General features: G+C 42.1%; 1 protein-coding gene across 1 annotated transcript; it reads right to left on the bottom strand.

Moving 5' to 3' along the window:
- Positions 1–19: 19 nt before the first annotated feature.
- LOC130415678 (endonuclease domain-containing 1 protein-like) lies at positions 20–1991 on the bottom strand. The gene is made up of 2 exons (XM_056741542.1): positions 1389–1991; positions 20–1124 (listed from the first exon to the last, which is right to left on the bottom strand). The coding sequence occupies exons 1-2, from the start codon at positions 1695–1697 to the stop codon at positions 588–590; spliced, it is 846 nt and encodes a 281-aa protein (XP_056597520.1). The 5' UTR covers positions 1698–1991; the 3' UTR covers positions 20–587.
- Positions 1992–15301: the final 13310 nt, after the last annotated feature.

The following is a 15301-nucleotide window of genomic DNA, read 5'->3' as shown; positions in this document are numbered from 1 at the left end:
GGAATAAACTACTATCATTTTGTATATTTATTATGTTTGTGGATGTGAATTATAAAAGCAGCAGATAACTGACTATGGAAAATCATGCTTTTTAAACACTATTTGAAAAGTATGGCAAAAACCTTCTGGCAAAAAGTTTATGGTTCACATTTGCATGGAGTTGGCCATTTTGTCAAGAGTTTTAGGATAAGTCAAGGTAATGAGTTCATGTTATTTGACTGGTTTGTTTGAAAATTATTCACTTACAAATATCATTGATGTTTGGCCTGTGGTGTTATCAACGGTCTTTTATATATAGCATCATATAAACACTATATTAATATAATTATGTCACACTTTTATACCAATGAATGAGATCAGTCTGACACACCAATACTTGCACAAACTTTATTGCAGAAAAGGCAGTTTACACACAGTTCCATTCATTACTTGCTTTCCATTATTTTTATACTTTTACAGCATATTATTATTATATATGGACACTAGTTTATACAGTACATATGCAAACTTTGCCAAAATAGCTATAGAGCAAAATAAAATGCTTTGACCGACAACGAACGGTCATTTCAAGTATTCTGAGTGCTTCTTCATTTTTTGCAGTTGTTATTAAATAGCTGTGTGATTTTCACCCATTTTGTACTCAGACTGTTTTGTAATTCTTGCAGGTTTATTTCAGCAATCTTGATGTTGTCGGCTTTGTTTTCATCTTCATTTGGAGCCCAGTAAGCTTGAGAGATCCACGACTCACTGGAGATGTTATAGCAGCAGAATGTCATCCACATGAATGATGGAATATTCACTCGCTCCTTTAGTTTACTGTTGCCAGGTACAGCTCCTGTCAACACATGAGCCAAAACATTATTTTGATCCATTTCATCACGGCAGTAGTTACCCATCATATCTTTAGTCTTTATTTCCATGCGATTCCAGCTGCCTTCATTGAAGCTTTGCTTTTGTGGCACAGTGTTGGTCAACGTGAATGTAGATCGAGAGAAGACCTGATCAGGTGAATGACAGCTGGGAAACAAATGACCGCGATCCACATTACATGTATTATTGTAGTAGTCTTCATCCATGGCTTGATTTTCATATGACATGCCCATCTCATCCTTGAGGAGTTCCAGCTAAAGAACAAACATTCAAAAGAAAGATTAACAACTAAGTGGAGACTAGATTAATTGCATAATTTGTGTTTATTCACCTACAGTACATGTCAATTCAAACCTGTAACCACTGTAACCTGTAAAAACAGGATTTTTTATCTTCAAGTAAACTCATAAGCAAAACCCACCAAAATAAATAAAGAAATGAAAATGACCATAACTTAAGAATTAAGTGTAAGTTGAAATGAGACAGTTTAAACACTTTTCTAAATGAAATAAGATCACCTGGGGCTCAATCATCCATCCGTCTCGTATTCTTGAGATATTTGCAGCCGCAGTGAATTTGTAAGCTGAGAAAACTGGAATCCTGTTTCTTGTGTCATAGAATGTCGCAAATCTATAGCTGTTCTCCTGTTTTTGACAGATCGTTTTGTATCGACCAATCTGGGGGGTTGAATTCTCCAGAATGCCAGGAATCACTGGAGACAGTCCTTCAAAGAAAAACTCTCTACACTTACTGAAGTCTACAAGTTCAGAGTCGATGGCTGGAAATACCAGAATGAACAACACAGCGGATCTAAAGACAAACATCATCTTCACTCTCAACTGAATCACAGAGCAGAAATACAGCAGCAATGCGTCCCTCTCAATTCTTAAACACTTCAGCGGCAGATACACACATTTTTAACACCGCCTACCCACCCGTCCATAACCTGTGACCTCGCACAACATTCACTGTGATACCACAAGTGTTACTCACACTGCGGCCTCATGTGTTTTGTCACATTAATTCAGTAGAATGTGGTCTGGTGTTGCTGTTGTTCCAGATATTTTAGTGCAAGCATCTTGAATTAATAAAACACAAACCTCTTTAAAAGAAGAAGCTGAATGCAAAATATTTGGGAAGAAACAGTATTACACAAGTCTTAGGTCACAGTACAATAATTTTAGGCTATTTTGCGGTTTTAGATAAAAATCTGTGATGTATTGAGTGATATTTGCAATTGTCTAGAGCAATAAGCAAGTCAATGTACACAGCAAGGACAATTATTGTAATTTTATTTTTTTTCACTAGTTTTCTTTATATTTCGCATTTTGGTCAAAAGCAGTGTGAGTTGACCCAGGCATCTGTCTTTAGTGGTCTTGATCCCACAGTCTGTTTATTAATTATTTTATCACATCACTCTATATTAGTGGTAATAACTGATATTGTGGTATTTGATCTTAAACAACTGTGATCATTCAGTCAGGGGCTCGTGTCGTGACACTAGTGTTAGTGGTGGTAAAGCATGACTTAAAATTTCAAATACGATCATAAAAATATCAATACTTTGAGGTAAAATATTTAAACACATTTAAAATGTTTAATGCTTAATCCTTTAAATAGGCTACTTTAAATTGCAAATATTTTCCATTTCCCTCTAGCGCATTCTAGTGTTCACTTTTATTATGTTTATCAGAACACGTGTGAACAAAACTACGTTTGAATTATTTCTGTTTTATTTCTTTGTCCGAGTTGTTTGAAAAATGTCCATCATAATACAGATTTTACTAGGAAGCAGCTAACACATTATGAATGGGGTTTAAATATGGAAGAGTGAAAAGTTTCCATCTGTAACAGTAGGCCTATGTTCACTGGGTTGTTACTTCTATATTTTTAATGAGTATTTGCACATTCAAATGTTAAGCTCCCTACTCCAGAACTGTAAACATATGTCACATGACAGCAGAGAATGATCTGCTTTTCAGCTTTTTTAAGAATACAATCATGTTGCCCACGTCTCCCCACTAAATTTGTTTTGGAGAAAAATATTTTTAAGACGTTTACTTCAAACTCTTTCATTGTGTTGTTCCCCTCCACTAAGGTGGCGGTGTGGCACTGACGCATGATGTCAACACGCTGGTCTCCCTCTCGCCTCAAGTGCGCAAGTCGGTTTTCAACAGGTTTTGTGGGGCGCATTGAGGCTGCTTTTTGCTACTGGTTTGTTCCCCGTTCAACACTTTCTAAATTATGTGTACTGGCCTCGGCTGTTGTCTTTCTGTGCTGCATTAAAGGCAGTTGGGTCTTGGGTGAGAAGTCACAAGGTAGAAACTGAAAAAAAGTATACAGAAACTCAAACTGGACATGTAACAGTCAGGTAGTAGTTTATATATTAGAAAAAGAATAACACAATGTTTTGAACCCAAATGAAGGTCAGATGATCACTTTCAGATGATCAATAGTAATCAGAAAGAATAAGAGTTTCATCTCACAGAATAGACATTATAATAGAGGAAAGGCTTTTGTTCTGCATGTAGAGGTTTAGATGTTGCGTTTATCTGAGATGAATACAACAACACATCAACATATTTGTTCATGTTCATATTCGCACTCAGTCGACACATTCACTAATGTCTCCTGTCCCGACACGGTCAGGGGACCAGAAACTGTAATTTATCTGTGTAGAGTTCTCAATACGAACAGATGAGAGGTGGCCACGCAATACAACACAATAGCCTTGTGAAACCGACCCTGTCAATAAGATGCTCTTAAAAGCATAAAAATGGGAGACGTCATAAGATTGATTTATAAAAGAATTATTTTTATGTGCATAGTTATAGTTAAATTGCCTACACACTAACAGTTTCAAAGCCAGCAAAAATAGATCTCTTCTGTGAAAGAGGATGTTTTTTTTTTCACAATAATCTTTTGCTTGCGAGAAGCATCAAACCAAGCGTTTAATGTTCCTTGTCTTCCTTGACAAGTACAGTTGTCTCCTGATGGATCTTCTACTTTTCAGTTATCTGGTTCAGTTTGCCAAGATCTTCTCTTCTGCCAGAACCTTCAAAAGCAGGAATGGATCAATCATCCTCACAATAGTTATTTATAAATAGGTTAATAAATATGCAAATATATTCATGTTTAGAGTGTAGATGGTCTTCTAACTGTACTCCTTTCTTCAGTGTCCAGATCATTATGACCGATTCAGTGACTCCCGTGAATGTTAGATGCCAGAAACTTCTAAAGAGTAACATGTTATCTAGTAACATGGGAAATCATGTTAAAAATGTATGGAGGTCTTCAGACTCACATGTTCTTTTGTACTGTTTATTATGACCAGATGAGCGTCTAAAGCTACACATGACAGGAGACTGGCAAACCACGTCTGTGCTTCAGAGGAGTAGTAGCATTTTACATCATTTTTTTTGAGCGAGATTGTCTACTGTATCCAGTGAAAATTCGAAGTGGGAATCCATGGACACTTAACGGCTGATATTACTCACAACTCACTGCCAGAGAGCGGAGTTTACTGAAGCTCCACTCCATTACTAAAATAAAATAAAAGATACTTCAGTAAATGAATAAATGTAAGTGTACAGTAAACATTACATACAAAATACTAAATGAATAAATAATTGAATGCGAGTGGACATAGTTGTTTTGAACATTCTGTTGGACAAATACTTACATTTAAAATGAGTCAATTTGTATTTCTGAAAGAGGGATGTGGTCTATCTAAAGCGGATTTTTGTTGACATTAAGGAGCTTTGAAGTTTACAGACTTGGATTAAAAGCAACACATTTGATGCTGTAATCTGTGAATCAGAGCCAGTTGGCTGTCTGTCCATGGACTAAAATATTTCCCTTTAGAGAAGTCACCGCACTCAGCAGCCGTGTTTGCAATGCCTATTTCAGTCATCCAAGTGGATGCTGCACACTGGTGGTGGGTGAGGAGAGACCCCCTCATATTATTGTAAAGCGCTTTGGGTGTACAGCAACACACAATAAAGCTCTATATAAATAACTTAATCATTCATGGGTATGAACCTTGGGATTGCACATACACAGGGGTCTGTTTGTGCCAACCGAGGCCCGTAAACATTTCTGTTGATGGGGGGGGATGGAGGGTTGTGGGGGGTTATAAGCACAGACATTTGGGATCATAGGCGCACCCTACCATGTCTGTCGAGGGGGGGTTTGCGCTGACATTTGGGACCTTATCTGCCGACAGGGGGAGAGATAATTTATTACAGTGTATACAGTGACACTGCCAGCAATCTTTAAATGGAAAATCATGAGAAAGTGTAATTTTAACATATTGATTTAGTTTGATTTTGACTGACTAGGGCCATGTCAAAGACTTACAGTAAATCATATTGAAATAAATGGTTTAAATCAAACACTGATGCTCATCAGTGTTAACCTAGAAACACAAAAGTCTCCGACATGCCTTTAACAAACATGAGTCAAATAAACCGCATGCAATTGCACTGACTTTTGACTCATACAGGGAAAGCCATGCAGCGCAAAGCAGAATGAATATATTGAACACTTCTGTTTCAATCTTATCCCTGGGATTTAAAGAGGTCTCTGCAGATTGGGCAAGAATATAACTGGAGTTTCTCAGTGGAGCAATCATGAGAAAAAGAGATTCCAGCATTAGACTCAATTAGTCTTTGGTGTTTGGGTTTCCAAGACAAAGTTTATTTGTGAAAAGAGAAGCTCGCCCTTCACAGATGACGACCAGTAAAGGAGGGCTGTTTAGTTAAAGAATAGCTTGAAGTTTATTTTTAAGGAATCATTTTGGAAACATTAAAATAACCATTTTTTAGATCTGCTTTTTCAAAATATAGTCAATTAAAGTTGACAACTTTCAAAATCTACAATCTAATTATCTCTGGGCTATTATTTTATTTTTTAACTCGGACACATGATCTCATCTTTTCACTTGTTGTCTTTCACAAGTTTGTTTCTCATCTCTCCACAAGAGGGCGCTACTGCACCTACATGTGATCAGTTGATGCTGTTCCAGCATGTACTCTCAGTTCAGTTACAGAGAGGATGTCCTAATGTAAATCGATGTTTAATGTCTTGTCAGATAGCAAGAGTGACATTCTGTTTAGTTACATAGAAATGTGAATTTAAAAACAAGAAAACCTGTAATAACTTGAAGATTAGAATAAGACTAAAAGCTATCACAATCTAATATTCACACTTCACAACTTTCATAATTGATTTCTAATGTTGTTGTCACATAATATTGTTTTTTTATGAGCTAAACAATTGGCACCTCTTTAAAAAAGTACAATCTCACTGGTTTGACATCACACACACTCAAAACATGCAATTGTTTTTATGGAATATGTAAACCACAAAGGCTAATTTGTAATATATACAGTATAACTCAATAATTATAAGACAATAAAGTTTCTTTGATCTCATTCTATTAAGTCGTTTTTAGATCACATTAATAGTATTATGCATATGATTCACCCCCACATAAGAATCTTATCAAAGTAAAACAGATAACATTCTCTTTAAAGTATTAGTATGTCGCATAATTTCCTGTTTAAAATTTCTATCACTCCATATAATTATTGACTGTATGTGGACATTGTAATCACAAATAAATTACTTTATAGCTGATCACATGGATCACAAATGTACATTGAAAATTGCACCTGATAAAACCTGTGCTTTAGGGATTGTATATAACATCTGAGGCTACATGAAACTCTGAACTGGATGAAATAAACAGTGATGAACAAAATCAGCATGTCTCCCCAGCTGTCATTGGCTATTGAAATCTTGCTTGCAACAAATCTTTGTGAATGCTCCTGATAGAGGCATACTCAATGCATTTGTGAGTGTTGTGGTGCTCATGGGTTGTCAGTCTGGGACGGGTGAGTAGGCTGGGGAGGAATCAGAGTTTACTCACTACAAAAAACTAGACTACACCACTGAATACGACCACCAATGACAGAGGGCTGCGGCTCCTTGAGTCTCCCATCTAAATAACCGTGTCCTGGCAAACACGTTAGGTGATCACAAGAGCTCCAGAAGATGGACTTGGTACAGTCCTTACGGAAAACACCACTGTCATATCGACTATAATGCTTCCGTTCAAGCATTAACAGCAGAAAAACCTGCACCTTTCCTTCTGCTGACATAGGCAGTGACCACGACCTCATTATGATGTCATTCGGCCTCCATCTCAAGAGCATCAAATAGCCACAGTACACCAGGCTGAAGTTTGACCTGGAAAAACTGAAAGACCAACATGTTGCAGAAATCTTCAAAGCGACGATCTGGGAAGATTTGCTTCTCCTTGACGATGACACCAAAATTGAGGAAGTCATTACCAACTTTAGAACGGACATCATACTGCCACGCAGGTGCTGGGAAAGCATTGACATAGAAAGAAGCAAAGGGTGACCACAGAGCTGCTCACAATGTGTGCATTTGTAATCCGGACGACTACAAAGAGAAGCATTCTTTTTCTTGAATAAGTGCTTCTCTTTGGTGCAGTCTTGTTGCTGTGTGCTCATCGTGTGGTTTAAACCTTTCCCTTCACGACACTCTCTTCAGACACTAGGGGGTGCTGGTATCTGCACTAATCTCCACTAGTGGTCACATCTGTATGTTCTGGATCCCTGTGTCTTTTTTCGAATTCTACAGATTCCTCCCAGTTTAAATGCTATCCATCATTAAAGACATGGGAATGAGGGGCTGTGGAAAGCTGCATAAGGGTTTTAAAAGTGTGAAGACTCCAGCACATTTTGAAAAGGGCAGAGTCGTTCCAAGGATATTGTTGCTTCTAGATTTCCATTAAAATCCCATATGAACCACACATTTTTCTACTACAAAAGTTGTAATGTGTCATGAAACTCGAACGGGAACCCAATTGCAAGGCAGTGAGATAGGCAGGACGAGATGATACGGGGTTGACAGGTTTATTTAACAGAAAACAAGAACACTACAAAAGGGTCAAAACAAAAACCCACGAGGGGGAAAACAAGACAAGAATAATATATAAACTATAACAACGTACAAGGACACTGACTCACTAAACTAATAAAACAAGCACTTGAAACAAAACACTAACACTGACTGAACTACACTTACTTTGACGGAGAACAGGAACAAGAACAACTCAGACGAGGACCAGGTATCACACACAGTATACAGGTACAGCTTACAAGGGACATCATACAATGAACGCGCACAGGACAATGAAACATGAGGACTCTTTATAGGGGAAACAAACAGAGGATGGTAACGAGCAACAGGTGCTGGGGATTAGCACTCAGGGAAAGCTGACGAGGAACAAGATGTAGGGAACAATGACGAGACACGAGAAAGATCACTCAATCTCACACAAAACCATAGGTTATGCCATGACTCCACTCAAACAACAAGAATAAACATGACATGATAGTGGAATCATGACATAAGCCCCCCCTTTAATGAGCACCTCCAGGTGTTCATCAAGGGGTAACTAACGAGACAAGACTGACTGGGAAACAGACAAAAACCAGACAGACAAGGTGAACATGACAAGGGGCATACAAGATATGATAACAAAAGGGTTGGGGTGAGATAACAAAAATAACAGACATGGGAGGGGGGGCGGGGGCAAACAAGAAAACACAGGAAGTCCAGAAGGGGCAGGGCCGGGCGGGGAAGTCCCAGCCCTGGGGGACGCGCCAGGGCGCGGAGCCCCAGGAGGCTTGACAGGGGTAGTCCTGGGGGGAACTGTCCTAGTCCCCTGCAGGACTGCAGGGCTAGTCCTCGGCTGGAATGCCGGGCTGGACCAGGGCTGGAAGGCCGACTGGATCGTCGGCTGGACAGGGCTTGGTGCTGACGGCGGCTGGGCAGCCGGACTTGACGGCGGCTGGGCAGCCGGACTTGACGGCGGCTGGGCAGCCGGACTTGACGGCGGCTGGGCAGCCGGACTTGACGGCGGCTGGGCAGCCGGACTTGACGGCGGCTGGGCAGCCGGACTTGACGGCGGCTGGGCAGCCGGACTTGACGGCGGCTGGGCAGCCGGACTTGACGGCGGCTGGGCAGCCGGACTTGACGGCGGCTGGGCAGCCGGACTTGACGGCGGCTGGGCAGCCGGACTTGACGGCGGCTGGGCAGCCGGACTTGACGGCGGCTGGGCAGCCGGACTTGACGGCGGCTGGGCAGCCGAACTTGACGGCGGCTGGGCAGCCGGACTTGACGGCGGCTGGGCAGCCGGACTTGACGGCGGCTGGGCAGCCGGACTTGACGGCGGCTGGGCAGCGACCTCTGGCGGCTTCTGGCCCGGGCTCGGTGCCGGACGGACCGTCACCTTCCCACAGCGCCCCCCCAAAAAATATTTGGGGTTAGGCACCACCGGACTCGGGACCACCGGACTCGGGACCACCGGACTCGGGACCACCGGACTCGGGACCACCGGACTCGGGACCACCGGACTCGGGACCACCGGACTCGGGACCACCGGACTCGGGACCACCGGACTCGGGACCACCGGACTCGGGACCACCGGACTCCCAGCTGCCCTCCGCTGCCTCTTCTTTTTCAGCCGACCCACCCGTCTGGTGGTCGGCTGAAGGAAGGAGGTGAAGGGCTCTGCTGGTTCGGGGTTGGAGGCCTCAGAGGAAGACCCCGAAGAATTTCTTCTCCCCCGTTTGCCACGGAGACCAGATGGTGGTGGTGAAGAGACTGCAGAGGATGGGGAGAGGCCCATGACCCCGATTTCTAGGGAATGACCCTCGGGGATGGCGGCCAGCGGAGAAGGAGAGCAGGACTCGACTGAGACCCTGGGTTCCGGCCGATTCATGGCGTACCTGATCAGTTCGGTGAAGCCCAGCGGTCTCAGCATCTGCATCTCCTCCCGCGTCAGAGGCTGGTTGAGGCCACCATTGAACAGGACCATCTGTTCCTGCTCATCATGGACCATCTCCCCTGCAGTCTCAAAGAAGCGATCCGCGAAGCCAAGCACGTCGCCGTATCCCTGACGAACAGTACACAGGCGACGTGCCTGACTTGCGCGTCTCGCCTCCATGCCTGCTGGGTTCAATCTTGGCGCGTTCATTCTGTCATGAAACTCGAACGGGAACCCAATTGCAAGGCAGTGAGATAGGCAGGACGAGATGATACGGGGTTGACAGGTTTATTTAACAGAAAACAAGAACACTACAAAAGGGTCAAAACAAAAACCCACGAGGGGGAAAACAAGACAAGAATAATATATAAACTATAACAACGTACAAGGACACTGACTCACTAAACTAATAAAACAAGCACTTGAAACAAAACACTAACACTGACTGAACTACACTTACTTTGACGGAGAACAGGAACAAGAACAACTCAGACGAGGACCAGGTATCACACACAGTATACAGGTACAGCTTACAAGGGACATCATACAATGAACGCGCACAGGACAATGAAACATGAGGACTCTTTATAGGGGAAACAAACAGAGGATGGTAACGAGCAACAGGTGCTGGGGATTAGCACTCAGGGAAAGCTGACGAGGAACAAAATGTAGGGAACAATGACGAGACACGAGAAAGATCACTCAATCTCACACAAAACCATAGGTTATGCCATGACTCCACTCAAACAACAAGAATAAACATGACATGATAGTGGAATCATGACAGTAATGTCTTGAGGATTAATGAGTGTTCTATTGATTCACATCTGCATCTATTGTGATTTGGGCAGAGTTCTATTATTTTTTTCAGCAGGGCAATAAACCAACATATTGTAAAGAATATCCTGTGAAAGTACACTTAAAGGATTATTAGGAACACCATACTAATACTGTATTTGAGCCCCTTTTGCCTTCAGAACCCGCTTAATTCTACGTGGCATTGATTCAACAAGGTGCTGAAAGCATTCTTTAGAAATGTTGGCCCATATTGATAGGATAGAATCTTATGGTAAGAGCTCCCGTTCCACCACATCCCAAAGATGCTCTATTGGGTTGAGATCTGGTGACTGTGGGGGCCATTTTAGTACAGTGAACTCATTGTCATGTTCAAGAAACCAATTTGAAATGATTGGAGCTTTGTGACATGGTGCATTATCCTGCTGGAAGTAGCCATCAGAGGATGGGTACATTGTGGTCATAAAGGGACGGACATGAAACAATGCTCAGCTAGGCCGTGGCATTTAAACGATGCACAATTGGCACTAAGGGGCCTAAAGTGTGCCAAGAAAACATCCCCCACACCATTACACCACCACCATAATTGCATTAATGAGAAATTGAACAGGTGTTCCTAATAATCCTTTAGGTGAGTGTATAATCTAAACATTTTGATTTAGTTTGATTTTACTGACTAAGGCCATGTCAAAGACTTAAACTAAATCATTACGAAATAAATGGTTTAAATCAAACACTGATGCTTATCACTAATAACAAAAAATTTAGCCTAGTTTTCACACAATGGGTCACAGAGAACAAGTTGAGCCTATTATTGGCATTGATGGTTAACTATAATAATTAATAATGAACATTTTTGCAGTTTTATCAAGCCCCGGTTGCACCTATAGATTGTTGGCAGTGTCTCTAGACTGACTTTCACAAGGCTGGCCAGGAATTCTCATTACTTATTATCCAAAACAATTATATTAACTGTATTCTCCCTTTCTTCCTCAATAATTCACCACACAAACTAATGTTTGTGAAGTTAGATAGTTATTATGGCAACAATCCCAGACTTACATTAATGATTACGAATGTGCTGATTTTAAAAAAGAACACACAGTGGTTTTAAAAGCGTGGTTGAGTTATCAGCAGGAAGTTTAATACACCGGCAAACAGAAAGACACGATTGCAACAATCGCAACGGAGGGGGACCTACTATAGCATTTTACTTTCAGCACTTCTAAGGGGGAAATTGTAAAGTGTGTAATTCACTATTAAAAAGACTAAACAGAATATCATTGTGTTGTGATTTGGAGATTAAACATATTGACATAGTGAGACGAAAAACTAACTCCAGCGTTTAATGTTGCCAGTGGCTTTGTGGAATCAAGCCTGTCAATAAGATGCTGTTAAAAGCATGACAATTGGAGATAGTTGAGTGGTGATAGTTGGAGATAGTTAAGTGGTGTTACAAGTGTGATCAGTTTAAAGTTTTGAAAACGTACACTTATGAAAATAGTACCAAATAACAACAACAAAATAAACAACCAATATATTTATTTTATAAATGAAGGTATATATGAATTAGAATACAGCTATACTCTACATGATCCATACAAAATAAATTTGCTGAAGTATACACCAGATAGTATACATAACAGAGTGTAATAAATTAATAAACTATAGAATTTTACATACATTTATTCGTTTTTTTTGTGTATATTTTTCGCGTTAATTTGACTTTAGTCATCAGTCTGTTTCAGTTTGACTTTATTTATATTTTCAGTTAATCATTTTTGTGTCTTAACTTATGAAAATATTTCACAAATTAATTTCTATTAAGTTTCAGAAATTGAAAGTTTTGGAAGGTTAAGTATATTTAGTTTAATAATATTCCAGTGAGGAGGCTGTGATATGCCAGTATTGTCACAACGGGTAGACAGAGGAAGACGAACGGGGGAGCAACAGATAAAGTCCAATGGGTTTTAATAGAAACAACGGGAGACAAAACGAGGTATACAATACAATACTCGACAAGGGATACAATGAAGGGGAGAACTTAAATACACAGGGAAAACACTCAGGGAAAACAGAATCAGGTGCGGGACTAATTAACAAGAACAAGGACAGGTGAAAACAATGAATAAAGCAACAACACATAGGGAACAGAGAGTAAAGTATTACAGTACCCCCCTCCACACAGGTGCGACGTCGAGCTGAACAACCGCTGGGGAGGGGGGTGGTCACCCTGGAGAGTCGTGTGGGGCACAGGGGACAGGACACAGGAGACAGGGAGCTCCAGGACGATGCTACCAGCCCCAGGATCAAGGGCTCCAGGGAGAAGCCGGCAGCTCAGAGGGTGGTGACAGGCGTTCGGGAGGCCTGGAGGGTGACGGGCGCTCGGGAGGCCTGGAGGGTGACGGCCTCTCGGGAGGCCTGGAGGGTGACAGCCGCTCGGGAAACCAGAGGGTTGGTCTGGCCGATTGGGCCATCGTGCCCGTATGGTAACCCCCCAAAAAGAATTTGGGCTGAGCCCAGGGGCTGGCTCCAGGATGGAACCCTGGGCTGGCTGGCCCGGAGACCAATGGAGGACCGGACGGGACCGGCTGGATGGCCTCTGGAGACCAGACGGAGCCGGCTGAAGGGCCTCTGGAAGACCGAACTGGCTGGCCCGGAGACCAATGGAGGACCGGACGGGACCGGCTGGATGGCCTCTAGAGACCGGACGGAGCCGGCTGGAGGGCCTCTGGAAGACCGAACGGAGCCGGCTGGAGGGCCTCTGGAAGACCGGTAGACTGGCGGCTGGGCAGCGGTAGTGATGGAGATTGTGTACGCAGGGGTGACCTAAGCTGATGTGCACACACATAGACTTCGGACAGATAACTGAAGAGGGACCCGGACTATATAACTATTGGAGTGGATGTGTTTTCAAGCATTTGATCTTATCTGACCTTCTCTGAAGGAAGATGTTTTTTTAATTGACTCATGACTTAGCTTACAGTTTTAATTTGTTGAAGTCATAGCCTTTATAATAGAAATGTGAATTTTCATTTATTTATCTTAACATATTTTGTATTTCTGTATTATAAGATATCTAGACTATAGAATACATAATTAAGAATAAGTGTTTTAAAGTTTTACTTGATCAATATTGCTACTTTTCTTAGGGGACCAGATTCCAAAAGTGGATGTGGGACAGGATGCGTTTATTTAGAATAATGCAAGTACACAACTGGATGAAAAGTATCACATTGTGCAAGTGGATTTCAATATTTCATAACAAAAAACTTCCATACTGTGGCTTTAAGTCTTTGTAGCTAAAAACGTTGAGTTAGTGGAAGAAAAAAACATGATATCTTAATCATTGATAAAAAAACACAAAAAAGCTGTATAGCAAGTTGCCTTGAAATCTTGAATTAAAGTGATAGTTCAGGCAAAAACTCTAAAAACTAATTTACTCACCCTCAGGCCATCTGAGATGTAGGTGACATTTTTTCATGAGTAGAACCATGAAGAAAATTGTTTTGTAAATCCAGCACTCTCTGATACATATAATGGGAGTATATGAGCTCAACCGGTCTAAGAGTTCCCAAAGCACATCATTCCAAAACAGCGGCTTCTGGTGACACGTTGACCTCTTGTGAATTGACTCTGGTAAACCGGACGGGACAGGCCCAGAGAATTCAGGGAGGCCAAACGGGACCGGCTCAAAGACCTCCGGAAGACCGGAAAGGACCGGCTTGAAGACCTCTGGAAGCCCGGACGAGACCGGCTTGAAGACCTCTGAAAGAACGGAAAGGACTGGCTCGAAGACCTCTGGAAGGCTGGACGAAACCGACTCGAAGACCTCTGGAAGACCGGAAAGGACTGGCTCAAAGACCTCTGGAAGGCTGGACATGACCGGCTCGTAGACCTCTGGAAGTTTTCAAGGCACTTTGAGGATGCGCTTCGGCGTCCACTCCATTTCCCAAGGCATTGAGAGGAGAGGAGTTCAGAATGGATATGGGGCGAGCAAGAGCTGATTCCCCGCTATTGACTTGCTCTGAATGACAATTGCCAATTAGTCCTTATCAGCTCCCCAACGCAGAATGCAAAGCCCATCGCTTGGAGGGCTCAATTAATAAAGTCCTCCAGCAGAAACTCATTCGCATCAGGAAGTAGAATAACGAAGAGCAGATAATCATCCAGAAATACGTGGTTTAGAAATGGAATGCTCCAACTCACCAGAGAGCACAGACCTGCGAACTCCTCCATGTAGCTCTCCAGTGGCCGGCCATCCTGCCTCAGATCCAGCAGGGAAGCCTCTGAAGAGCGGATATATTACATTTCTGGAAGTCGTGTCTTCTGTAACAGTGCAGGAGATGAAGGAGACGCGTTGATCGACAATAAAATATGTTTAATAAATGTAACAGTATGCAAAATGAAATGTCAACAGCATTTACACCAATGTGGACAAGGCAATGAACAAAGGAAAAGGCCAAGACTAAATAGTGTCCATATGATGAGGAAGATAACAAACAGATGCATGTAAAATAAATGAGGAACAGGTGATGGAGCGTGGGGAAAATAAAGTCCTTGGACAAAATGAAGAAAACTAAATAAGGGACAAACATGAATGTGACAGTGTGACTGAAGTTTCAAGAATGCCAGAAATTACTTGAGAATTCTCTTGAAAAATGAAATCACCACACGTAGTGATGCTATCAAGTTTGGAGACGGTGCCTGGAAAGCTCAGCGCCAGCAGCAAACCACTAAACTGATAAAAACACCTGATGAAACACAACT

This window comes from Triplophysa dalaica, chromosome 25 (assembly GCF_015846415.1).
Source record: "Triplophysa dalaica isolate WHDGS20190420 chromosome 25, ASM1584641v1, whole genome shotgun sequence".
NCBI lineage: Eukaryota > Metazoa > Chordata > Actinopteri > Cypriniformes > Nemacheilidae > Triplophysa > Triplophysa dalaica.
Note: the sequence above shows the minus strand (reverse complement) of the source record. Positions and strands in the feature narration are given on the sequence as shown.